General features: G+C 39.7%; 1 protein-coding gene and 1 long non-coding RNA gene across 6 annotated transcripts in view; one reads left to right on the top strand and one right to left on the bottom strand.

Moving 5' to 3' along the window:
* VPS13A (vacuolar protein sorting 13 homolog A) overlaps positions 1-26,133 on the bottom strand; it is a 240,710-nt gene that overhangs the window by 52,140 nt on the left and 162,437 nt on the right. For all 5 annotated transcript variants that reach the window (XR_013541528.1, XR_013541529.1, XM_020787771.3 and 2 more), the window contains exons 45-54: positions 23,227-23,387; positions 19,189-19,292; positions 15,468-15,765; positions 14,145-14,540; positions 12,868-12,972; positions 11,574-11,720; positions 7,701-7,829; positions 7,347-7,480; positions 6,675-6,804; positions 4,170-4,402 (exon numbers count right to left, since the gene is read on the bottom strand). Coding sequence is in view for 3 of the 5 variants with exons in the window: in XM_020787771.3 (XP_020643430.3) it covers positions 4,170-4,402; positions 6,675-6,804; positions 7,347-7,480; positions 7,701-7,829; positions 11,574-11,720; positions 12,868-12,972; positions 14,145-14,540; positions 15,468-15,765; positions 19,189-19,292; positions 23,227-23,387 (1,837 nt within the window). In the remaining 2 variants the exon portion in view is untranslated. The remainder of the gene's footprint in view (positions 1-4,169; positions 4,403-6,674; positions 6,805-7,346; positions 7,481-7,700; positions 7,830-11,573; positions 11,721-12,867; positions 12,973-14,144; positions 14,541-15,467; positions 15,766-19,188; positions 19,293-23,226; positions 23,388-26,133) is intronic.
* LOC140704872 (uncharacterized) lies at positions 330-3,719 on the top strand. Its single transcript, XR_012084347.2, has 3 exons — positions 330-448; positions 728-842; positions 3,596-3,719. It is a non-coding gene; the product is annotated as an uncharacterized LOC140704872 (long non-coding RNA).

Genomic DNA, 26,133 nt, shown 5'->3' with positions numbered 1-26,133 from the left:
GACAGTGGAGATGTCGGGTCAGGATGTGTGAATCACAGAGATCCACTTGAAGAACTACAATTACAGGTGAATAACCTGTCGTTCTTCTTCATGGCCTCTGTGAACCACACCTGTAATTGTAATTGGAAGGAATGCACGGGCATGAGTAGGCTATGCGTGCCCCTATGTACTGAACAACTTTTCTAGGCTGTAACATGGATTTTTGTAGGTTTACAGCAAGGCCGAGATCGCGGAGAAGAGACAAGGCAAAATGTGTGTCTTGTTGTGCCCTGTGACAGGAGCAAGCTACCAGGAGCTAGTTGTCGATGTATGGAAAAATCAGGATATTGTGAAGACTGAGATAAGCTGCTGCAGGAGCCATGCATTTGGTGAAGACTCTGGGAGCTGTTGTGAGTCCGAAAAGGAGTCTTTTGAATTGATAGGCATGGGTTCCAAGCTGGAAGCAAAGGTAAGGCCTGTGAGATGGATGGATGGAGACATGGAAGTGTTTCTTAAATCTATGACTGTGAACCAGTCATTCTTTCAGAGCAGAGGAAGGACAGACTCGAGCGTAACCATATGGAATTTGGTGGTAATGATGTAGTGATTTAGCTCTCTGAGGTCTAGGATGGGGTAAAGACCTTTGTCGTTTTTGGGGACCGTGAAATAATGAGACAAAAAACCTCTTTGTTTGGTATACTGGTTCTATGGTGTCTTTGAGAAGTAAGGGCTGTATTTCATCTTGCAGGGTTTGTGATGGAGGTATGACAGTATGTGATGGCGGAGGGAATTGGTGGAACTGAATGCGGTACCCATTTTGGATGACACAGAGGACCCAAGCATCCATGGTGATGATCTTCCAGGTAGGTAAGTGTTTCCAAAGGGCAGGAGGAGAAGTTTAATGTGTTGTGATCTCAGCCGGCTGGGTGTCAAATGTGCTGTTTGGTTTTACGATCATTGTGCCTAGTCGTGGTCTGTTGATGTGGTTTGACTCTGTAAGGTTGCTGTTTGAAGTAAGGTGTATAAGAAGTTTGCCTCTGAGTTTCCTGAGGAAACGTCTGGTAGGAGTTGTAGGGGCGCCACCATTGAGTACATTGGGGACAATGTTGGTATGAAGGGTAGACTCCCCAACGTCTAGCAGCTGATCTTTTCTTTTGAACATTTTCCAGAATTTCATCTGTCTCCGCATTAAAAAGCTCTGTCCCGTCAAAGGGGAGGTCTTCAATGCATGCTCTTGCATCCTCAGCGAGGCCAGCTGTTCTCAACCAGGAAAAATGCCAAAGGATGACAGCAGTAGCCATGTATTTAGCTGTGGCATCAACAGTATGTCTGGGCGACAGCATTTGTTGTTTGACAACCAAAAGTCCTTCTTGTTGGAACGCTTGAGCCGGAATTTTCTTATACTCAGGAAGCGTGTCAATGAAGGTGGACATATTGTCTCAGAGGAAATGCTGGTAAATACCCGTGGCTCCCTGGTAATTAGCAACTCTCACGATGAAGGCAGCGGAGGAATAAAGCCATCTTCCTATGCAGTCGATTCTCCTGCTGTCCTTATTGGGTGGTATGAGAATTTGGTGATGTCAAGATCGAGACTGGGAGGCTTCCACAAAGATCGAGTTTGGAGCTGGTTGATTTTGGAGAAAAACCACTCCCAGATCATGGACTCGATAAAAGTTGTCGATGCGTTTCAACATGGAATGGGAAGGAGCTGGTTTTGTCCATGAACGTTGAGCAGTGCTAATTAGTGATGGCAACATGGAAATGTGTACTGAGGTAGTTGTTTTTGGAGATTGTATCATAAAGATGATCCGCAGGCTCAGTTGTAGGTGTATTTGGAGATCCAGGGACTTAGCCTTATGCACCATCAATTGTGTGTAAGTCTGAAAATCCTTAGCCGGACATGAAGGGTTGGCACCTGCTAAGTCAGACTCAGGCAAATTCAGTAAGATAGATAGTGTTTGTGGTCTGGAACCCTGTTCAGAATGTTCAGCATCATATCAGGAATCCATGGATTGTTGATTGACATCAATGTTGAGGGACTGCACCTCAAAGTATTGGTGTTGACGTCTAGATGTTGATATTGAAGGTGCGTCCATGGACATCTGTCGGTATCGAGGATCGTCCATCGGCAGTGGCATCGATGGGACGTCCAAGGACAAGGGTCGATATCAAGGATCTTTGATATCGGAGCTGGTGTCTCGATGGTGACAAAATTGAGGCTTATGTAATTAATAGTCATATTGAGGATCATCTATTGGTAACGATGTTGAAGGAATGTCCATGGATAAGGGTCAGTATCGAGGACTGTTGATATCGGAGCCAGTATCTTGGTGGCGACGAAATGGAGGTTGTTGTCTAAGTGGTAAATGCATCAGTGGACCACAGTGATGCTGAGCGGGAGGATCGGCCCTGATCCTCTTGGTGAGTTGGGGAATAACAGCTTACTGGGGCTACAAAAACACCCTGAGCCAAAGAATACTGATTGGCCACTCTTGGACTTTTTAGGCACCAAATGATGGGCAGCCTATAGTCCCTGACAATACTGATGGTGAGATTGCTTCGACATTGAGCGCTGCTGTGAATGGGGATTCTGGTGTAGCACTGCCACCGAACCGGGGAGAGTAACTGATTGATAGTGCCTGGCAGACTTTCTGGTCAAGCACTGATCAGGGCAAAAGGCTACCTGATGATAGTGCTGAGTGTGGGTCGATGCCACACAGGAAGGCAGATGACCCGTCTCGCATAATTGGTGCCCCTGATGATTCATTGGAGGCCAAGATGGTAGGCCTGAAGGAACGGAGTAGGGCACATCAGGCTGCATTTCTGGCTGTTGCATATCAGGCGAAGCAGCCACGTAAGGCTTGCTGGGGGAGCCAGATCGCTGGGGACTAGCACAGAAGGATGTAAGTTGGTCCATTCTCTCTTCCCGTTCTGGTGATTGTGAGTATGGTTGATGGGATGGAAGCCCTTCGTTGTCTGAGGGCAAGCCCATGCAAATTAAGTTGAGGGACTCCAGGAGCTGCAGCGAAATAATCCCTGGATATTTCACCATAGCAGATTTAGATTTCTTTCGTGGTCAGGGCTCCAAAGCCGAAGGAACGTCGGTGGACAGTTTTCTCTTTGTGGACATCTTCAATGTTGAAGGTTTTGAAATCGACTGCTTGGTCTTGTGTCTCTTAGTAGTTTTGGACGACGTTGAGGGAGCATCAGAGTGTGATGGTGTGGATGAAGTATAAGCTTAAGGCTGGAAATGTGACTGCGAAGAACTCCGTGCTTAAAGTTCTTACAGTGAGGACACGAGGAGGTTTGGTGTGCCTCACCAAGGCAAAAAAGACATTTATCATGGCTGTCTTAAATGGGCCCACGGCGGCCATGAAATAGTGAAAAAAAGACAAAATGAAGAAATGGGGGGGCGCTTCAACCCTGAGGCTGGAGCGAGATACTCTTTTTTAAAAAAGTCATTAAAGAATCCAGATTAAACTCTTTCACTTTAGTAACTCACAGAAACATACGAGGCTCTCAACGCGGCAGCTGAAAGAAACTGGAGAGTCTTGGCACCAAGGTACTTATATGGAGGGGGAGGGGTCTACTCTGATGTGTTTTTTTCCTACTGCAGAAGCTCTAGAATCTTCCGATGAGGCTGCGTGCTGGCGCGGATTACCCACGGTGTGATTCACAGAGGCCATGAAAAAGAAATTCTCTTTATTTCAAGCACTGAAATGAATGGAACTGGATGCAGTACTTATCAGTAAGTATGTTCCACTGAATTCACTAAGACTTAGTTCTGAGCACACATTCACAGGAATGGAATATTAAAAGAGCTGTGTTTTTATTCTCACTCATTTCAAGAAAATAATGCATAGTCCAGAATCCTACTGGTTATTTCTGATGTGTAAGTGCAATGGCATAAACCATAGCAACAGTCACTGCTTATTAAATTCCTACTAGTATTATTCCTCATCACATGTGAAGTCATATGACCACTACATGATGAAGAATACATGCAGCACCTCATTAACAAGTGACTAAAGCCATTTTTACACTATTACACAAACATAAATTACCAATAGAATTCTGGCCAGTTTAAAGAGAAATTTTATTCAGGTGATAACTTGTCTGCCCAGCATATTGGTTTGTCTTGTACTATTTTAGGTTTATGTAGCTGAAGTGATAATATTTTGACATTTTACCTTGTGATTCCAATGTAAGCAACTTCCTGTTTTACATAATTATTTACTAAAGAGATTCCAACATCTTGTAATGAAATGATAATTTCTTGCTCTGCTAATTCAACTTTTTCACTTTCATATGTGACTTTGAAAACTTTTTCATCTTCAGTGAACAAGATAATACGCTGCAAACCTTCAAAAAATGAAACTAAATAAATGCTCTTGCTTCCCACTTGGATACATGTCATCAAATCCTAGAAACAAAAATAAGAAAATATTCATTTTCACAATTTCAACTATCTCAACCATACCTACAGTCCTATTTTAATCAGTTTACTCTAAAATAAGCAGACAATGAAACCAATTATTAATTATTTATATTCTTATTTTCGATAGCTAGATCAGTATTTATTTATTTATTTATTTATTTGATTTGTATCCCGCCCATCTGATCTAATAGACCACTCTGAGCAGCTTCAAAAAAAAAAAAAAAGTAGGTAGCTATCTGCCCTTCTGCTGATTATGCACTGCTCAGGATAACTAAAAACAAATAATAATGCGAAATTCCAGAAACAACAATGAAGAGAGAGAGAGAGAGAGATGCAGCAACTAAAATAAACATACTAGATAAAACTTAATCATGTGATAAATAAATCCCTGCCTAAATAAGAGCATCTGCTAAGGAAGGTATCAACCTTGCCTCCCTAAGAACAGAATTTCACAGTTTACATGTGGACACTGAGAATGCCTTTTCTCTCATTTCCATCAACTGTACCTGTAGTATTTTATTTAAAAAATTTTTACTCTGCCTTTCTCCTTAAAGAGAACCCAAGGTAAACTATATAAAAGACAGTAAACAGTTACTACTAAAAACAGTAAGTATACAAATATTTTTTTAAGTATCAGACAGATATTAGGGCACTGACAAACTTGTAACAGAGAAAGGAGTCCCTCATATTTTCTGGAGCTAAGCCATTTAGGACTAGGCCAGTTATCATCCATCCTATGAACTGTAAACAGGTTGGATTACCAGTGCAGTTGATCCACTATGGGTATAATATGATTACGTAAGTAAGAACTCAGCAGTATCTCACCACTACATTCTGAATAAACCTCACTTTCTGAATAGTCAGGTTTACAGTTTGTAAATGTAGATGTAAATACCCTAGCAAGGAAATTCTATGTATTACCCAAAAAGTCAACCCTCCACACCCGTTTCAAAGGAGCTTACTAACAAATAAGAAGGCATAGTACTGTTACCTAAATAAATTAAACATGCTCCCAAGCATTAGTGAATTATCTCGAATAGCATAATCCTTGCTTTTGCTGTTGTAAGTTTAACAGCTACACAGGACCTTCTTGGTTTTTTATAGTTGTGTTAAGAAAAGTATTAAAAATCAAATTTTGAATAACTCAATCCAGGGTCCATATTCAAGGAGAGGAAATCTATGCATGAAAAGCTGATGTGGAGTATCAAACTAGAATTAGTATTAAAATATAGTTTAAAATGTATTATTCCCATAAAAAGAAATTTTTATAAAAGAAGTGGGGGGAAGGGGCACATTCTCATCCTTTTCATTTCTATTCTATAAAAGGCAGATTTGCACCTGACACTGTGATTTATATAAGAAGATAAAAGTTTTAGGAGAGGAGGAAAAGAAAAAGTGTAATCTTTTTTCTTTTCCCCGATAATAAAGAGTCACATGCATACAATCCACAAGCCTGAAAAGACTCATGTTCTAGGTTGGTTGAAGCCTTGACCAGAATATTTTGTAGCACTTTTTATAACTCACAAGTTATAAAAATTGCTATATAAATTAGACCTATAAGCTTTTAAAAAAAACCCAAAAAACTTTAATACAATGTAACATGTTGGCTCTTGGCTTGTATCTATCTGACCACTATACCTATTATTATTATGGCTGACACATAATGATTGAAACATCGTTGCACAACTTAAGCCACATAATGGTGATGTCATCAGCTGCAGCAATTTCTCAGAAATTCAAGATTTTGAGAAATTCTCCCCATAAGTCCTGAGTACCCCCTTCACCCTATTGAAGCCACTGAGGGCAACAGGACTTGGAGGTCGGAGGGTGAATGAGTCTAATTTCCAAAAATCACTGCCAGCAATAGGATTTCCGCCTGTGGGTGTTTGGTCTGGAATGGCTCAAGACCAATTTGGACACAACTGAAACCTAGATCTTTTGAGGTTCCATACTGTCAAACAGATGCATATTGGCCTTAAATAGTTACCAACCCAATCTGCCAATTAGCTAAGAGTTTTCTTACGGAAAATCTGCTAATCAAAAAAGCGCTCTTTAGCTCCCTTTAGTCCAAATCTAGTTTATTTAAATTTCTTTCTTGTCTCCCCTTGATGGATTTTTCCTGCTAGTTGTTTGAAAATATTGATCTCAATACTAATTTATTTGTCTAAAAACCTTTAGACAGCTTAAATAATTCATTAAATTCATTGTTAAGTATCACATTACTCCGGTCTGAGTTTATTACAAGAAGTATACATACATCTTTCTGAGTTAGTTCCCCATTGGTCTTTCCACATTTCCATTTCAATTTTCTAGAGCCTGCTGGGTCAACCCATGTGTAAAGTACTGCTTTATTTGGTGGTAGAATATCTTCCATTACATGGAGAGAACTGCAAACAAAAATATACAAAAATGTCATAAATCCCAGGATTAACACAATATAAAGTTCATCAAGTACTGAATTTTTAAAATTTTCCCATTTCAATTGTTTTTCACAGTTAGATTTTTGTAATTAAGTTTCCACTGTTTAATTCAAAACTGACCCTCCCCTTCAGAATGCAGTTCTTCCTAGCACTTGCTTCAACTTTCACCTTTCTCCTGCTTTTGGAATTCTAGGACACATGAGTGATTGTATAAGAAAGACTGCAGAGTTGGTTCAAAAGACAAAAACCATTATGGGCAGAGCTTTTTTCTCATTTGAAATACTTCCTGATCTTCTGTTATGAGTAGTTACAATGCTTTGCTAAAGGCAAATAACTAATGCTTTTTCGTAAGATAAACTCATATCTGTTCAATGATGAAGAACAAGTAATGCACTAAAAACCCCTATCTACGTACAGTATTAACATAAGTTTAATCAGTACTCACTCAAAGTACTGAATCCTACAGTAATGTTCATTCTACAGAACTTGAAAAAAATCTATATACATACCTTTGCCCATATTCAATTATTTCTCCTTTTGTATGATTAATTATCAGGAATGGAGCTGCACCATCATGATAATTCAAAAATGTAATTGTTGATGAATGTTCAGCTAGTGTAACATCCACAGTAATGCCTCCAAGCTAATAAATATGAAAATAGTATATTAAATTTTACTCTATTATTAGTTTAACTTGTCAGCATAGCAAATTAATTTCAAAAGCTCAAATAGCTTGGTAGAATATTTTAAAATATTCATTTTTTACCTGAATCTTTTCTAGGTTTCTGAATTTTAAGTAGCAGAAGGAAAGAAGAAGGTAGAATATGTATTTAAAGCTCATCCAAGTAAATGATATTACTCACCCTGTTGTCTAAGTGTAACAGTAAACTGTTTTCTTGCTTATCATACTGTATAATTTTTGGTGGAATGTCAGAATCTTGTACTCTAACCTGTAACTTGCTTTCATTATTTTCAGGCCAAAAAGGTATACACTGGGGGGAGGAGAATGATATGTATTAGTAAATGAAACACATAATTGAGATTGAATTGTAATCTTAGACAAGCAACCCAACCTCTTTTGATTAATACAGAGCAATAAATATTGTGAACCAGTAATTTAGTATCATTTGAATGCAAAGGAACAAAACATAAATGTTAACAGTCAAATGCATTTTGAGCTCCAGAAATCTCCATTACCCTGTTATTAAGAAGATAATGGGGGTATGAAAAATATCAAAGTTTTTTATTATTACATAGCAGTGGTTCCCAACCTTAGGTAGCCCAGATGTTCTTGGACTGTAATTCCGAGAAGTCTTTACCACTAGCTCTGCTGAACAGAGTTTCTGGGAATTGCAGTCTGAGAACACCTGGGTTACCCAAGGTTGGGAACCACTGTTATACAGCAATGTATATACCAAGTGTTACTGCCTCTTTAGTGCAGGTTGAAACAAAAAAATGGACAAGAGAATTAACAGAAACGGTCATCTCTATTGCTCAAATAAGGGTAATGGCACATCAGTAGAAGAGAATGGAGAGTTCCAATGATGATGGGGGGTGGCACATTGGATTTGCTCCATTTTTGCCACCTTCCTTGTCTTTTGTTGTCCATGTCTACATTTCTTTCTGAATCCTCTAGGTTTCAAGGCTTCTTTCTGAATTCCTCTAGGCTTTATTTTTGTGGTGGAAGTTTTAAACTGAAATACATTTCCTTTCTTTCCCCCTTTGTTAGCATTAACTTTCTTCTGACACAAGGGAGAGAAATGAAAAGGAGAGAGCTTTGCAAACACCTCGGATTCCCAGAAAGATGAACAAGTGGGTCCTAGAGCAAGTCACGCCTTTGGGAACAAAAATGATGAAACTGGACAAAATGATGAATAATATCATACTTTGGGTACGTCAGGAGAATGCAAGACTTTTTGGAAAGGATAGTAATAATGGGAAGGTGGAAGGCAGCTGGGAAAAAAGGAAGACCAAATGAAAGGTGGATTGACTCACTAAAGGAAGCTACATGCTTCACTTTACAACAGCTGAGCAAGTTTGTTGAGGACCGGACAGTTGGAGACTGCTCATTCATAGGGTCATCATAAATCAGAGGGAACTTGACAGCATGCAATAACATTAACAGAGGGTGTATATGCTATTATATACAGAATGAATAGTCTGCTGCTTCATATGATATCAAAGAAAGTACGTAAAGCATATGTATGATGAACAATTCTATTCAATTTCTTTAAAAAGAAGGAGCTTAAAATGCAGCAAAAACAAGATCTGGAAAATACAGTCAAAACCCAAATTTGATTTGCAGCTCATTCTTTTCTAGAACGCAGCCCTAAATTGCAACATCTAGAGCAGAATTTGCATGTTTGCAATAGAGATACAGATAGAGTGGCAAGAAGCTTGGCTAATTGTTAGCAAATGGATTAAAACAACATGTAATTATATTCCATTCATTGCAGAATAAGGTTTTATTCAACACTATACACAAAATGTGAAGACCTTATTAAAGAATCTTAAAGAAATTTTCCCCCGAACCTGGCTATAGCTGGATATAGAACAAAATGGAAACTTGGTTGCTCTTCTAAGAATAGAAGAGATAACACAATTATTGAAACTATGAAGAATGGAAAAGCCCCAGGCATAGACAGCTCTTCTGTCCAATGATATAAAATATATTCAGAAATTCTGATTCCAAGACCTTCTTGTTTGTATCAAAAATGTTTCAAAGCACACTTTTCCCCAATTTCTTTCTGAAGTCTTCCATTCTGTCATAGGTGTGCAAACTATAGACCTATCTTCCTACTAATGTTGACATTAAAACACTAAGTGTAATATCATTTAGCACATCCTCAAACATTATAAGAACATTGATTCATCCAGACCAAGATGGTTTTACACAACAAAAGCAGGGAGCAGATTATTCAAGATTTATTAGATTTGACTTCAGTGAGAACTAAAAGCTCTGATCCTGCTCTTATAATCTCACCTGATGATGAAAAAGCATTTGATAAAACTAATTGGCAGTTTATTTTTTATTATTTTGAAAGAATTGGATTTTCCACCTCAATTCTGAAATGCAATATTTCTCTTTTAGGTCAAGAAACACTGACCTAAAATAAGTATTTTTCCTCTAATATTCAATTTATGTTTGGAGGTCTTGAGGGCCTGTATTGTATGTTGGGCTTACAAGACAGATTAGGGATTCTGTTGGTGTACCGCCCACTCTGCTGCGCACCAACACTCTCCCTGCCTGAGCTGTCTTGGACCTGATGTTGAGGATTCCCAGGCTGTTGGTGCTGGGGGACCTCAACATCCCTGCTGAGGCTGCCTTGACTGGGGCAGCTCAGGACTTCATGGCCACCATGACAACCAATGTGTCATCGGCCCGACACATGAGAAAGGCCATTGTGATGCCACTGTCATGGTCAGATCACTTCCTGGTCAAGTTTAGTCTATTAGCTTCTTCTTCCCTCTGCAAGGGTGGGGGATCCATTAAGATGATCCACCCTTGGAGACTAATGGATCCGAATGGTTTTCTGAATGCTCTGGGGGGGTTATCCGTCTGATATGGTCGGCGCTCCTGGAATAGGGAGATGACCCAGGCGGTTGACATGATTGCACCTAAGCATCCTCTCCCTGCACGCCGAGCCCAGACAGTTCCTTAGTATACTCCTGAACTGCAGGCGATGAAGCGAGAGGGGAGACGGCTGGAGCGCAGGTGGAGGAAGTCCTGCTGGGAGTCCGATCAAACACGCCCAATTCAAAGTGCTTGTTTTGACATATAAAGCCCTAAATGGCTTGGGCCCTGGATACCTGAGGGACTGCCTCCTTCCATATGAGCCTACCTGACAGTTAAGATCTAGCCAGGGGGCCCTTTTGAAAGAGCCATCCCTCAAGGAGGTAAGAGTGACAGCTTGTTGACAAAGGGCCTTTTCGGCAGCTGCCCCCAGACTATGGATTGCTCTCCCAACTGAGATTCATCTGGCGCTGACGCTGATGACATTTCGGCGTCAGGTGAAAACCTTCCTGTTCCAGAAGGCTTTTAATTGAAATAACATCAACTGTGGGTCCTGATGGCAATTTTAGAGTATCTATTTTAATTGTATTTTAATTGTTTTATCTTTTATTGTATTTTAATTGTAATTTAATTGTTGTAAGCTACCCAGAAACCTTTGGGTAGAGTGGGCGGCATATAAGTTAAATTAATAACAATAACAATAACAAACAATAGCAACAGCAACAGCAACAGCAGCAACAACAACAACAATATTCTTTGTGCCATTCTATATTTTGCAAAATTATTTTCAGAAAATTAATTGTATTTATATGAGAGGCTTCATCTCTTCATTTTTCACTGAAGAAGATGGAATTGCCATTGTTGGAAGGTAGATTCAATTGCTCCTTTAGCTACACATGAACATTTATTCTGCCAGCTTCACACCACATCTTTTTTTTGACACTTTGTCAGCTTACATTAATTTATATGCCTACCCCATTATGAAATGTTGTTTATCCCCCATCTTTTTTCTTTCCTTATCTTTTTTGTATTTTTTTTATTTATTCTCCTAACCCTTTCTTATCTTTCTTTTGGTTTGAAATAAATAAAATGATAAAGCAACAACCACAAAGCAGTAATGGAAGTTCTAAGGATTTAATATACAGCAACTGTCATTTGTGAAGCAAGATGCACATTATTTCTTTGTGAGAGCACCAATGCAGATAGATCTCAATAAGCTTACCTGTTGCAGATATATTGGCATCCAATTTTCACTTCCTTCCTCTGCTACTTCTAAAGTATATGTACTTCTGTTTGTGATCATAAAAAAAGGTGTGAAAGTCACTAATCTAGTGAGGTTAAAACTGCTGTTATCTATTTTGACACCAACCTAGGAAAGACAAAAATTGTTTAGAGTGGATCAATCTCACTACCTTTAACATGTGTTGACATTTGTTCAAGAAGAGTTACAGAAAGTGTAATTCACATTTATAAAATACTTTGTATCTGTACAGAAGACCCATGCGAACATCTCTGTTTCTACATGAGTTTACTTGAATATAAATATAAGAAACTTATACACCAAGCTAGTTCCAAGCCCAGATAATAGCAAATTCTGTCTGTCTGTCTGTCTATCTATTACTAGTATATATACAAAAATATAAAAATAATGGTAAAAGGGAAAGACCCAGAAATATTATTTTCAAATGTATTGCTAGAACTGGCACAAGAGACCATGCTATGTGTTTTTCACTAACAATTATTCATAGCGTAGTCTCTGGCTTCCTCTAGTGGCTGCATCTGATAATGAATGTGAAAATAGTTTTTCTGGATTTTTTCTTTAAACATTTTTAGTATTTTCAAACTGCAGATACTGATCCTGCGGATATGGGGGTCCTACATTGCTGTCTACACTGGTTGGCAGTAGCTACCCAGGATTTTGAAAAGATGCCATTTCTAGTGATTTCTGATTATGCTAAAAATCAGATCTCAGACACTCTGCATCAAATGTATGTTATCATCCACAGCAAATGATTCCTTTAAACTTCCTTTCCACATAGATCGGTAACTACTATGTAGTTAAAATGTCTAAGTAGCAACTTTCTTATTCATTAAAACATGCTTCTGCATGTTCTGGACAATAATTTTATGGCTATCCCACTTTACAGTGACTCTTCCATTACTAGTGTTTGAAAAACAAATGAATGTTGTTCTTGTCTCATAATTCACCTATAAACTATTGACTTTGTCAGCTATTTTATTGGCTAATTCTCAAAATCTTTTATCTCCTTTTCAGCAAACAGGCTACTCTTGCTTGGACATAATGGATAGTTGCTCAGTTGTGTTTATTAGGAAAACTTAAAACATTGTACAACTAAGTTATTTTTAATTACAATTTGGTCTGGAATACTTAGAAACAATAATAGAATGAAATGAAGTGCAGAGAATGTATTGATTTGGCTGTACCTTAATACTGCAGGTAGACATGTCAGAATTATCTCACAAAACATATACGTGTATTAGAGAACTGAACTCACTTGGTATTCCTTTTTGTGGCTCTTACATTTAACAAAACCATGACTGCCAACAGTATCCAGAGAAAACTGATCAGAAAGGTCGCTGTCTGTCACCATAAGCTGAACCTGTAAGAAGAAAACTGTTATGTTGTTTTCATTACTAGCAAAATTAAAAACAAAGAAATATTGACCATCATGTGGGAGATGAACAATAAACAGCAATAAATGAGACCCATGAAGCAAATGGGAAAACCCTTGTTCCATGCTCCAGGCATCCACCTGCTGCTTAATAAGGTTCTATCTACCCTTCATATACACAGAAATTCAGCATTTTGTAACTACTGAACATGGGCAGTCTTTATTGGGCTGCTGGGGGGGGGGCTTTCAGTTTTTTACAATTTTTGTGTACTTCTGCAAACCTTGCTTCTCATTAGCTCTGTTTTAGCTGTCACTATCTGTTTATTATGCATAATTACTATCTACCAAATGCAAGACAAGAAAAATGCTGTCTTCAACATCATATTATAGTTAATGAACAAACTTTATTTCACTCAGAGCAATGTGGGATAGAATAATAATGCATTAACTAATGATATTATTTTCAATATTCCTACTATCTTGTCTAGCGGTTCGAAAGCATGCAAATGCAAGTAGATAAATAGGGACCACCTTGGTGGGAAGGTAACAGCGTTCCGTGTCTAAGTCGCACTGGCCATGTGACCACGGAAGATTGTCTTCGGACAAAACCCTGGCTCTATGGCTTAGAAACGGGGATGAGCACTGCCCCCTAGAGTCGAACACGACTGGACAAAAATTGTCAAGGGGAACCTTTACCTTTAGCTTACTATCTTGTAAAAGCCTCCCCACACCAATTGTTACAAAGATCTAATAATAATTGTTTGGAGAAATACATTATATTACGCCAACAACCGCAACATCCCACCACATTGATTCCGACCATTTCCAGAGTTTTCTAGATAGACAGTACAAAAAATAATTTACCATTCCCTTCCTCTGTGGGTACCCTGGTACTGTATAGCTTGCTCAAGGCCACACAGGCTGGATATTCTCCCATGAGGCAAAGTGAGGAATAAAACGCCCAGCCTCTACAGCCACAAACCTAAACCACTGAGTTATTCAATCAGCTATTACCTCCAATACATTGTTTAATCAAAATTATAAGCAAAAATGCTCATACTTCCATGAACAGTTAGACACATAAACAATTAACAGATTTTGCACAAACCAATAGCGAAATTAATTCTGATTCCATTGATATTTAATTTTCTGAGACATACCTTGTTATCATGGTAAAAGTGTTTCGGCTGGAACGAAAATAGAAGTGGCATTTTGCAATCAGGTGGATGTTTGCGGTGGATGCCATCAGCCTTGTACTGTAACATTCGACCAGTCTTATTTATCATCCAATATGGACTGTGAACTGCTATAATCAATTGTCCTGTGGTATAGGTTACATGTACAGCAATATCCAAATCTGTTCTGTCAACGTCTGTAGTGCATGAAAATGTGATGAAACTAATTTCTTGCTGATTTGTTTGAATGTGATACTCAGCAGTCCAATCTTTCTCAAGATAATTATGTAAATGTAGTTGCAGTTTGCTCTGATCCAGTACTGCACTATGAATTTGAGCTGAACATCCATCTTCTAGAGTTTTGGCTGTTGTACTGTCTCCCTTTGAAGGAAAGATTTCGCACAATCAAAATTTACAATCAATGCAACCCGTAGTTCAAGAAACAAAACAAATATGGAAGTGATAAATCATTTATCAAGCAATGCAACTATTATTAAGAACAATAATCTCAATGATATGGTGTCCATGCTTGTGGCTATATCCAGGACTAACATTTGGATCACAATGGCCAAATCCTGTTGTCAGCATAGTAAATTGCACTACAGTAGGCCCACTGAACAAATGAGGATTTACAACTAATCATTTACTCATTGACTCACACATAAATGCCTCCAAATTCAGTGAACACACTGATGCTTAATGCAGTAGGTTGCTGTTAGAGTAGGCCCGTTTGAATCAGTAGTACATATGGAGGAAATGCCTCCCCAAATCCCCATTTGGTGAGGCACTACTCTAGTGTGATTTACTACTGTACACTAAGCAAGAGAATTTTGCCCACTATTTCCCCCCCAATAAAAAGATTTTAAATATAAACTTTCCTGGTCCTCCAATTTTATCAATGTGAGCGTATTCCAATATATTTTTACAACTGGAAATAAATTCAAATACTTGTCCTATAGGTTAAAAAACAAGGTTTGCAACAGACTCATTTTGGAAATGAAGTCAAACTCCAGGATGGCATACTAATAGCTAATAATGATTAAATATGTAAATATAGGATAGGAACAATCTGGCTAGATAGCAGAGCCAACTGAGAAACTAATTCCAAGATCAGTTTTGTGCCTTCTGCAATTTAAAACCTAAACAGAATACACTAAATATATTCTGATTGTGACGTCACCACCATTTTGAGGACCATCAGCATGTGTAATATTTATGGAATGCACAGCATAAGTATATTTACAATGATAAATTTATATTTTTATTTTATATTTACAATAAAATTTGAACCCAGATCCCCAAACGTACCTCTAAAGAATAGGTGATCTGATATGGAAGAAGATTACGGAGAAGAATGGAAGGCCATAAATGAACAACATATGGTAAATCCCACTGATCATCAGTGCAAGCTGAAGATATCAAAGTATCTTGCATTGGAACGATGTTGATGATAAGTGGATGTTTAGCTGATTTGAGGGGCTGACATTGCTTTTGCAACACTTTGTCAAAATTCTTAGCCATTTCATCAAAGCTGATTCCTCCACTTGCTGCATACTCTCCAGAAATTTCATTTTCATCCGTTACTGGTCGAAAAAACAGTAGTGACCTGTAAATGAACACACCAGTCACTACAATCTGTATCTTGCTTTTGTTTGGTCAAAAATATTCAATATAAAATCCACAAACACAGCAAAATGTCTCCCATTAGAAGTCTGTTAAACAAGTCTTGACTATATAGCCAGACACTGAAATATATGTTGGTTTGCTGGTGTTGGAGAGGCTTTATCCAAAACAAGTCTTGCACATACAGAAAGTGACCCCTATTTAATTTTTCTCATTTCCCAAATGTACTGGAACTTTCTGTGTCCCATCAGATGCTATTCTAGAGGATCCATCAATCCTTAGGAGTGGTTTGGAGACAAGCCACAAAGAGTTTCAGGAGTCAGGAGAGCCAAGCTACATAACTGGAGTTTCATTCGTCTCCAACCTGTAGCTCTCTAAAATTTTAGATTTCAACTCACAATATCCTACACTGGGATTCTGAACAGATTCATCCAACACCTTTATCTAATCGTGCAATTCTCATGCTTTTTTGTAACCTTAGCTGTTAGTGAAACAAAACAAAACAACTCTTTATAGATACAATATTGTGGCCCTGTGCAGCTGCTACCTTACTTGTAATTTCAAGATTACTTTAGTTACTCTTTGGATAGCTTGATTCTATCCATTCAAATACAGTGGTGCCTCACTTAACGATGTTAATTGGTTCCATAAAAAAAATCGTTATGTGAAAACATCGTTAAGTGAAACACCATTTCCCATAGGAATGCACTGAAAACCGGTTAATCCATTCCAATTGGAACAGATTAACGCTTGCAATCATTAGCCCACCTCCTGAAACCTATGCAAACTTAATTTGGTGTTGTTCTGAGTCGTCGTTAATTTTTGGTGATATTTTTATTCTCCATTGAAAGCCTTTGAACGGACCATTCAAAGGCTTTCAATGGAGAATTTAAAAAATCACCAAAAATTAACAACGACTCAGAACAACACCAAATTAAGTTTGCATAGGGTTCAGGAGGTGGGCTAACGATTGCAAGCATTTAAAACAGGTTTCTAACAGTTTAAGACACTTTTACAGGAGCGAAAAAGGGACATCGTTAAGTGAAATTCCCCCACAGAGAACATCGTTAAACGATGGGGGAAATTCCTCAAAGAAACCCATTGCTGTGTGAATTCATCGTTGTATGAAGCAATCGTTGTGCGAGGCACCACTGTATACTTATGCACTGAAAAAGAGTGGAAACCCTACAGTATCACTGATGAAAGACTGGAGGGACTTATAAGGGTTGCAATATTGCATTTGTCATAAAGCACTGTGCTAAATATGTTGCTGATTTTGAAATCTAGGGGCTCATCCAAACTGCAGCTTAAAACATTTGTCCTGACTGCCCACAGATCTTTTCATTCAGCCTGGTGGTTAGGATTACACAGATGTAGCGATACATTTTATACTGATATTATACAGTATACTGCAATATCTTTGATAGGCAAATAGCTAATGAGGTTTCCAGTGACATGAAATGGGGGACAATCTATCCTCTTTTGCCTCCCAGTAGTATTATTTCCTAAAGTTTAACTATGTACTTTTAAAATTTACATTTAATGTTATTTTTTTTGCTGTGAGATTGTTAGACAGCACAGAATGAAGTGATTTAGTGTTGAACTGTTAATTCTTACTTAACTAACACGGTTTTTGTTATAACAGAACATCACACACACCTCCAATTGGCTGTCAAAACAATTTTACATTTTTTAAAAAAATTGGAAGCACAGAAAGAGGCTTGTCTAAGCACAGAATGGAGCAAGAACGAAAGGGACTCTTTTTTTTTTAAGATTCACTGGCAAACCTGTTGCCCACTATTTGTAATTGTAACACTAACTTGGTAGACTACAAGGAATGAATCGTTTAGCAATTAGATTGGTCAGAAAGTATTTTTTTTTAAAAAGGACTTGCTGTAAATAATGATATGCAATGACAAAAAAATACTGATTATTCCCAAAACTGTAATATGAAGTGATTTATGAGTCAGGGCTGAGGTACAGAGAAGCAAAGTAAAATGGTCTCAAAGACAGTGAAAAGGCAATGAATAGGACAGAGAAATTGGTGGAAGAAGAGGAAACATGACAAGGATTGGGGGGATGAGGGACATTGTGAGCCCCTCACATTGTGAGCAAAAAGCAGCACGCTTTTTGCTTTGCTTTGATTGGATAGGGGCTCTGGAGTGCCCTGGCATGGATGTACAGGGGAAAAAAAAACAGTGCCATTAGGAATTCCGAAGAAATGGAAAGAAGTGGTATAGGAATTGCTCAAATCACCCAGCCTTATGAGGAACTCCGTATAAATAGAAAAAATGATTGCTAAATGGAAGACAATTCTCATTCACAGGAGCAGTTCTTTTTGTTATATTTGTTCCATCAGAGTACAGTGGTGTCCCGCTTGATGACGATAATCCATTCCAGGAAAATCGCTGTTAAGCGAAATCGTCGTTAAGTGGGGGAAAAAAACTACTGGAATGCATTGAAAACCGGTCAATGCATTCCAATGGGGAAATAACTCATCGTCCAGCAAAGATCACCCATAGAGAACCGCTGATCAGCTGTTTAAAATCGCTATCTTCCAAAGCAGGAGTCCGGAAACAGCCATTTTGCTAAGGGAGGGAAGCCATTTTATGAAGGGAAGCCATTTTGTGGAGCCAGAAAAATCATCGTTTAGCGAACAAACGGTTCACAAAGCGGGCTCCTAATCGACGTCAAGTGAAAAAACCCATTGGAACCATCGTTTTGTGATTGCAATAGCGATCGCAAAAAACTCATTGTAAAGCGATTTCGTCGTCTAATGGGGTCATCATCAAGTGGGGCACCACTGTATGTTACAGCTGGCAGAACAGATGTCACTTCTTGTCATGTTGCTTTTCCTTTATTAGTTCAAGTTACATTCACCCACATAACTGTTCTAGCATAAGTTAAGTAACCCATTCCAAATACTCCACTGGTATGCACTCAGAAAACACTCTGACAGATTGAAAAAATGAAAAAAAGGAGAACAACATGAAAGTGTAATAAAGTTCAGGAGAAACACACAGTTCAGGCACGCTGTGTTTGGAAGTAATGAACTTTTAGTTTTAATTTTAAATGAAATAATATGTGAGACAATGTAACAATAAACATTTAATCTACCTGCAGATTATTTAAGAAAAGCTCACAACTGTATCAATTTACAAACTTCATTTACTGTATTTTTTGCACCATAAGACTCACTTTTTTCCCACAAAACAGGGGTGTGGAAAGTCTGTGCGTCTTATGGAGCAAAGAAAACAGATTATATTTTCCTGTTTTCTTCTCCTAAAAAATTGGTGCGTCTTATGGAAAGGTGCGTCTTATGGAGCGAAAAATACGGTAATTATGGTCTTTCACTGTTTATGAAACACATCATAAAGAATTTTTTAAACAAGAAAAGAAGTATCACCTGTAAGAAGTCAGCGGTATGCTAAATTCATCCTCTGGTAAAGCTGTTCCTAAACATTTTCCATCTTCAAATACACTCAGCGGTATTGAGAAGTGATTCTTTATCTATGTGGAAAAATCAAATTTATTTAATTATTCAGCGATTTCTACCCCATCCCCTAGACAGTGTCTACTCGGGGCGGCTTACAAAATCATAAAATATCATAAAATGACAATAAAACATGACAATCAAAGTAAACGACATTCATAATCATAAAAACATAAAAATGTCTACAGATATACAGCAACAAAAAATTTAAAATCTTACACATTTTCACACTATAAGCAGGAAAAAATCCCATTATGTTCAGATCTCATATATAATTAATATTCTGATATTCTCTCTGTAACAGATCTTCCAGGTTATATTGGCCAGACTGGAAGATCTGTTACAGAGAGAACATCAGAATATTCATTATAAATTAGATTATTACAGCTTGAAAAATCTGGACTGGCAGAGCATTGTATCAGAAATGGTCATCAGCCCCAATGGAATGGGGTACAAGTATTGGCCAAAACCAGACAATTCAGGGACAGAATTGTTATTGAGGCTCTCTTGATAAAACCTGAGCCACATTTCATCAACAGAGATAGTGGTGTTACTTTTAGTGCTTGCTGGAAGCCTTTGTTTTGTAAACTCGATTGACTTGGCAGATTGCTGGTCAACATAGGGGGCTTGCTCTCTAATGTTAACTTGCCTGAGTTTGGTCTGAATGTCCACACAGCTAGTTTTGATTGCATCTGGGGGTATTTAAGGTTATCTTTGTTTAAGTTGGTATCTTGCATTCCCTGACGAAGATGGCGCAGGATATTGCCATCAAATGCTTGGACTATTTTAACAACAAATATGAATTGACCTGACTGGAAACTTGTGGGCTATTTACACAAAGTATCTGGTATGAAAGACTGAGATTTCTAATTATTTACTTGTGTTCTTATATTGGCTTTAATTCTGAAGTTTTTCTCACATCTGGCATAGTTACCCTTTACATGCAGCTCCTTCCTGTCCAGTCCTCAAATGGAGGACCCATAAAAATTATATTTAGAAAATTACATATTAAGTATTCCTGCATATGGTTCTTGATGTTCAGACACTACTCCAAGAGAAAGATATTAAATAGATTAATAATAATTATGTGCCATCAAGTCAACTCTGACCTATGGTGACCCTTTTCAGGGTATTCAAGGTAGAGAATACAGTGGTGCCCCGCTTGACCATTATCCCGCTCCACGACAAATCCACTTTACGATGAGGTTTTTGCGATCACTATTGCGATCGCAAAACAATGTTTAAATGGGGAAAATTCACTTTACGATGATCGGTTCCCTGCTTTGGGAACCGATTCTTCGCCAAATGATGATTTTAAAACAGCTAATTGGCGGCTCTCAAAATGACCGCCCGCTGTACAAAATGGCTCCCTGCTGTGTTTAGGACGGATTCCTCGATTAACAGGCACTGGAAAATGGCCGCCCTATGGAGGATCTTCGCTGCACGATGAGGTATTTCACCCATTGGAACGCATTGGGCCGTAGACATGATTGCTTCCAAACGCCCTCTCTGTTGCAGAGCTCAGCCAGGGTCTTGGTATAACCGGGACCTACGAGCAATGAAGCGAATCAGGAGATGGCTAGAGTGCATTTGGAGGGTGGAACCGATGGATTATAACAAGATAGCTGTCAGGATCGCAACTAACCATTAACCTAGCTAAGGTAAGGGCTGCGAAATGATCTCACTTCACTGACCAGATAAGCGAAGCTTCTAATCAGCAGGCGAAGCTCTTCCGCATAGTTCGCGATCTATCCAGAATTGATCTGGGTGATAGGCCTCCAACTAATATCTCACCTGACCAATTTGCAGCATTTTAAAAATCTAAAGTGGAGACCATCCGCCGTGACCTCTCAATGGATACAATGGATTGAGCAGAGATGTCCAGCGCTCCACCTTGCCTGGTAATCCTTGACTTCTTTCAGCCTGTGACGCCAGATTTGGTGAACAAAGTGCCTGATCGTCGACCACGGTCTTCCTGGGGAGGCTCTCTGAGTTGGGTATCGGTGGCCTGGCACTTGCCTGGCTCCCATCCTTCTTGGAGGACCGTCCCCAGAGAGTACAGCTTGGCGAGAATGTTTCGACCTTATGGAACCTCAATCGTGGGGTTCTGCATGGGTCGATCATCTCTCCAATGGTGTTTAACATCTACATGAAGCTGCTGGGAGGGGCCATCAGGGGGTGTGGGGCATCGTGTCATCAGTATGCTGATTACACACAGCTCTACATCTCTTTTTCACCTACTTCAGTGGATGCCGTTCCATCCCTTCAGCGCTGCCTGGAGACTGTACTGGAATGGATGCAGTTGAATGTGTTGAGGCTGAACCCGGACAAGACGGAGGTCTTGAGGGTGGATGGTCCTTCCATCATCGGTTTGGGTGATTCAATTTCTTTTGGGGGGTCGACCCTCATCGCAAACAGCATGGTTCGCAGCTTGGGGATACATCTGGACCCGGCGCTTACCATGGAAACTCATATAGCGTCCGTGGTCCGTTCCGCCTATTTTCACCTGTGGTGGATTGCCCAGCTGTGACCATATCTTGATGGGGGGGGGTCACTACTCTTGTCCATGCGCTCGTAATCTCGAGATTAGACCATTGTAATGCACTCTATGTGGGGCTGCCTTTGGGATTGATGCAGAAACTCCAAATGGTGCAAAATGTGGCAGCCAGGCTCCTTAGTGGGGTGAGGAAATATCAGCACCACCCTGGCTGCTTTGCACTGGTTGCCCATTCGTTTTCGCATTGATTTCAAAGTTCTAATCATGATGTATAAAGCCCTAAACGGTTTGGGACCTCGATACCTGGCAAATCGCCTTCTCCCACCCAGGTCTACTCGAATCACCCGACAAAACCAGCAGGGATGGCTGAGGGGCCTTACGCCGAGAAAGGCCTGGAAGGAAAGAACAAGAAACCGGGCCTTCTCGGCAGTGGCCCCTCGGCTGTGGAATACTTTACCAAATCCGCCTGGCTCCCTCGCTGGGCGTTTTTAAAAGCCATTAAAAAACTTGGCTCTTTAGGCAGGCCTTCCCTCTAGTCAATTAATTGATCTGTGTTTTTCAATTATTCCATCTTGCTAATGTATATATGTATAAGTTAGTAGGTTTTTTATAATGTATTATTATGTATGTTATTTTATTATATTTTATTACCTATGTAAGCCGCCCCAAGTAGACTTTGTCTAGAGGGGCAGGGTGTAAGTCTAAATAAAGTAAAGTATTGAACTGGTTTTCAAAGCATTTCAATGGGTTTTTTTACTTTCGCTTGATGACAATTTCGTTCTACAGCGATTTTGCTGGAACGGATTATCGTTGTCAAGCGAGGCACCACTGTACTCAGAAGTGATTTACTGTTTCCTTGGGGGGGGGCGCTGGGACTATGCAGCTTGCCCATGACCACACTGGCTGGCTCTACTTGCAGGAGGCACAGTGGGGAATCAAGCTTGGATTAGGCTTCCAACTTGCTGTCTCTCCCCCCACCCCTACTCCAGTTTTTTGGTAGATTATATTTTTATTCCTTATCTTTCCAGAAGCAAGATGTAGTTTAAGAAAGTCTCCCTTTTTTTAGTTATACTATAGTGCTCTTTAATTAGTAAAATCAATAATTTCCCAACATGTTGTGTATGTGCATATACAAAAAGAATGAGCTTTTTCTTTTTCTGGATGTTTCGGCAGGCCTTCTCACCAGATTATTTCTGATTTTCTTATCTTTTATTGTTTTTTACTTTTATCTGTTTTGTAATTTGTTGTTCTATTTTTATTGTATTCTTCCCTGTTGTAAGCCGCCTAGAGTAGTCCTTTGCGACTAGATAGGCGGGATATAAATAAAATAAATAAATAAATAAATAAAGGGAGAAAAAAGTACTGGTCTTCAAATAACCAAAACAGCAGCAAGATACTGTATTTTATGTAACATCCACTTATGAATCAGTAACACTTTAAGCAAAATACCTTACCTGAATAGGAGAACGTACTGTTATTATCTTGCTCCCTTCAAGGGTATCTATTTGACAAACTATAGATCTCACAACACCTGAGTCATTGTGTCTTACTCTGTAGAGACTTCGTCCCACTTTCGTCAGTGGTATTTTGTCAGTACTAGAATGATTTTGAGGAGCTAGAAATCAAAGACATTGAATTTTAAAAAGTGAACTACCTACCCATCTTATCATATCAAATGCCCTTTTTACCACTGCATTTGCTAAGAAAATATTTACAGCAGTTCTAGTTCTATACAATTTATGTGATATCCTTATCAATGAAAAGAGAGCAGCTCTGCTATATTCCTCTCTGTGTGCATGCATGTCTATTAAAAGCAATAGGGTACATCCACACCTGCTCTTGAGAGAAGTGTGCACTGCTTTCAAATTGTTAGACATTTAAGTGCAAAAAACTCAATGAAATTTTTTTTCTCTAAGAAGAAGGGCTAGGTTTATTAAATTTGAATCCTGGCTGTGATAAAGAGAACTAGAGTTGAACATCAGTTTACTCACCTGTAATTGTAGTTCTTCAAGTGGACCTCTGTGAATCACACTGTGGGTGACTAGCAAGCTGTCTTACCCGTAGGTGGGGTGTCATGCCAAGGGGAAGCCAAAACAGCACGTCCAAATGGCACATCAGAACATCGAACATCTAGTCTATAATGTCGGACAAGGGTAGATGGTTGTGCCCACAGACACAGATGTCAGGGAGAGGCACGCCATGAAGGAATGCTGTAGAGGCTATCAACGCCCTGGTGAATTGAGGGCGAATAGCTTGAGAGACCGGCTGTTGAGCAAACTGGTATGCAAGCCGAACAGTAGAGGCAACCCAGCAAGAGATCGTCTGGGAGATGACTTGTAGGCCTTTGTTAGGAAGTTGATAACTGACAAAAAGGCATGAGGAACGTCAAAAGGGTTGCGTTCGTGACAAAATAAATGGAGAGGGTCCTCCTGATGTCCAAAGTATGAAGAAGTCATTCATGGGTTGTGGATGGTGATGGAAAGAAAGATAGGAGGACCAGTGGTTGAGAGAGATGAAATTGAGACACCACTTTAGGGGGGAAGGAGACATCGAGGGACAGCTTTACTTTGTCAGGATAGAACTGTATATAAGGACAATCATGGTGTAGGGCCCTAAGGTTACTTGCTTGGCAAGCTGAAGTAATTGCAACAAGCAAGGCCGTTTTGAAGGGAAATAGACGGAGATCCACTGAGGCTAGAGGCTCGAACGGAGGTTTAGTGAGTTGTCGCAAGACTAAAGTCAAGGACCATTGTGGAGAGGGCAAGTGAACATCTGGGTAAGCATGTGACAATCTACTTAAGAAAACGCTTGAGCGTGGGATGTCTGAAAAATCGAGCTGCTGGAAAAGTCATTGGTTGGTACGAAACGACTGCCGAGAGATAGCCTCTGACAGACGAGAGAGAAAGACCAGAAGATTTGAGATGGAGCAAATATCGAAGAACCGTGGAGAGATATGGGATGACGGCAGGAAGGGAAAGTGCTGCAGTAAAAGACTGAAATCTTTTACAATTTATACAGGTAAGCTTTCCTAGTGGAGGACTTATTTGCTTGACGGAGAAATCCATCAAGGAGGGAGAATCATCCACGCTGCCAGATGCAGAGCAGGTAAGTTGGGATGAAGGATCCGGGAACTGTTTTGCATGAGGGAGTGAGGTAGGTGGGGGAGGTGATAAGACGTCAGAGGATAGGTGCCTCGGCCATCAAGGAGCAATGAGGATGGTGTTGGGTTTGTCCTGTTGTATTCGGACAATTACCATGTGGAGGAGCAGGAATGGTGGGAAGAGTTATGTGAGGGTCTTGGGCCAGGGGACAACGAACACGTCTCCTTGGGAGTGTTTGCCGATCCTGGTACGAGAGCAATAGCACTTACATTTCTTATTGTTGCACTAAGTAAAAAGGTCGAGTTGGTTTCCCCCATCTTTTGCACAGGTGGAGGAATTCTTTTGCACAGGTGGAGGAATTTTATGTGATCTAATTCCCACTTGTGGGGTTGTGAGTTTGTGTGACTGAGAGAATTGGCTAGGTTTTTGTCCTGACTTGCGATGTGCAGAGCTGTGAGGCAGATGTGGTACAAGAGGCACCATCCACATAGGTCGACCACCAAATAGAGGAGGATTGGGGAATGTGTGCCTCCTTGTTTGAGAATATAGTACATGGCTGTGGTGTTGTCGGTGGCAATCTGGACCACCTTGCCAGCTAGGACGTTTCTGAATGCTTTGCATGCCTTTATCATCACTAAAAGTTCCAACTTGTAGATGTGGAATGAACGTTCTCTGTGGCACCAATTGGCATGTATTTTGAGACAGCTGTAATGTGCTCTCCAGCCGGTAAGGCTGGTGTTGGTTGTGATCTGTATTTGAGGATGTGGTTGTTGGAAATGGCGTCCCATAGCGAGATTTGGGACGAAGCACCGCCATTGGAATTGTGAGGCGAGTTCAGGAGTAACTCTTAAAAGAGTGTTGGGAGGATCTGTCAGTGGGTCTAAAAATGTGAGGAACCACGACAGTAGAGACCTTATCTTCAGGTGTACGTGTTGTACGCCTGAGGTCATGGAGGCCATGGTACCTAGTACACATTGGATGAGGATGGCAGGAACCAAGGCATGGGGGGGGGGGTGAAACCCTGGAGGACGGAGATGAGGTTTTGTTGTTTCTCAAGCAGGAGGAATACGCAAGCTTGGGTGGAGTCTATGGAAGCTCCAATGTAATTAATAACCCTTGTAGGGCTCATTTTGGATTTTTTCATGTTGACTGTGAGATCGAGATTGCAAAGGAGGGATAAGGTGAAAAGGGTGTCTCGGAGAGCCTTATGGCGGGAACAAGCTACAACGAGCCAGTAGTCTATGTATGGGAAGACGAGGA

The sequence above is a fragment of the Pogona vitticeps genome, chromosome 2 (genome assembly GCF_051106095.1).
Source record: "Pogona vitticeps strain Pit_001003342236 chromosome 2, PviZW2.1, whole genome shotgun sequence".
In the NCBI taxonomy this organism is placed as follows: Eukaryota; Metazoa; Chordata; class Lepidosauria; order Squamata; family Agamidae; genus Pogona; species Pogona vitticeps.
The sequence above is the reverse complement of the archived record's forward strand: the minus strand, read 5'-3'. Positions and strand labels throughout refer to the sequence as shown.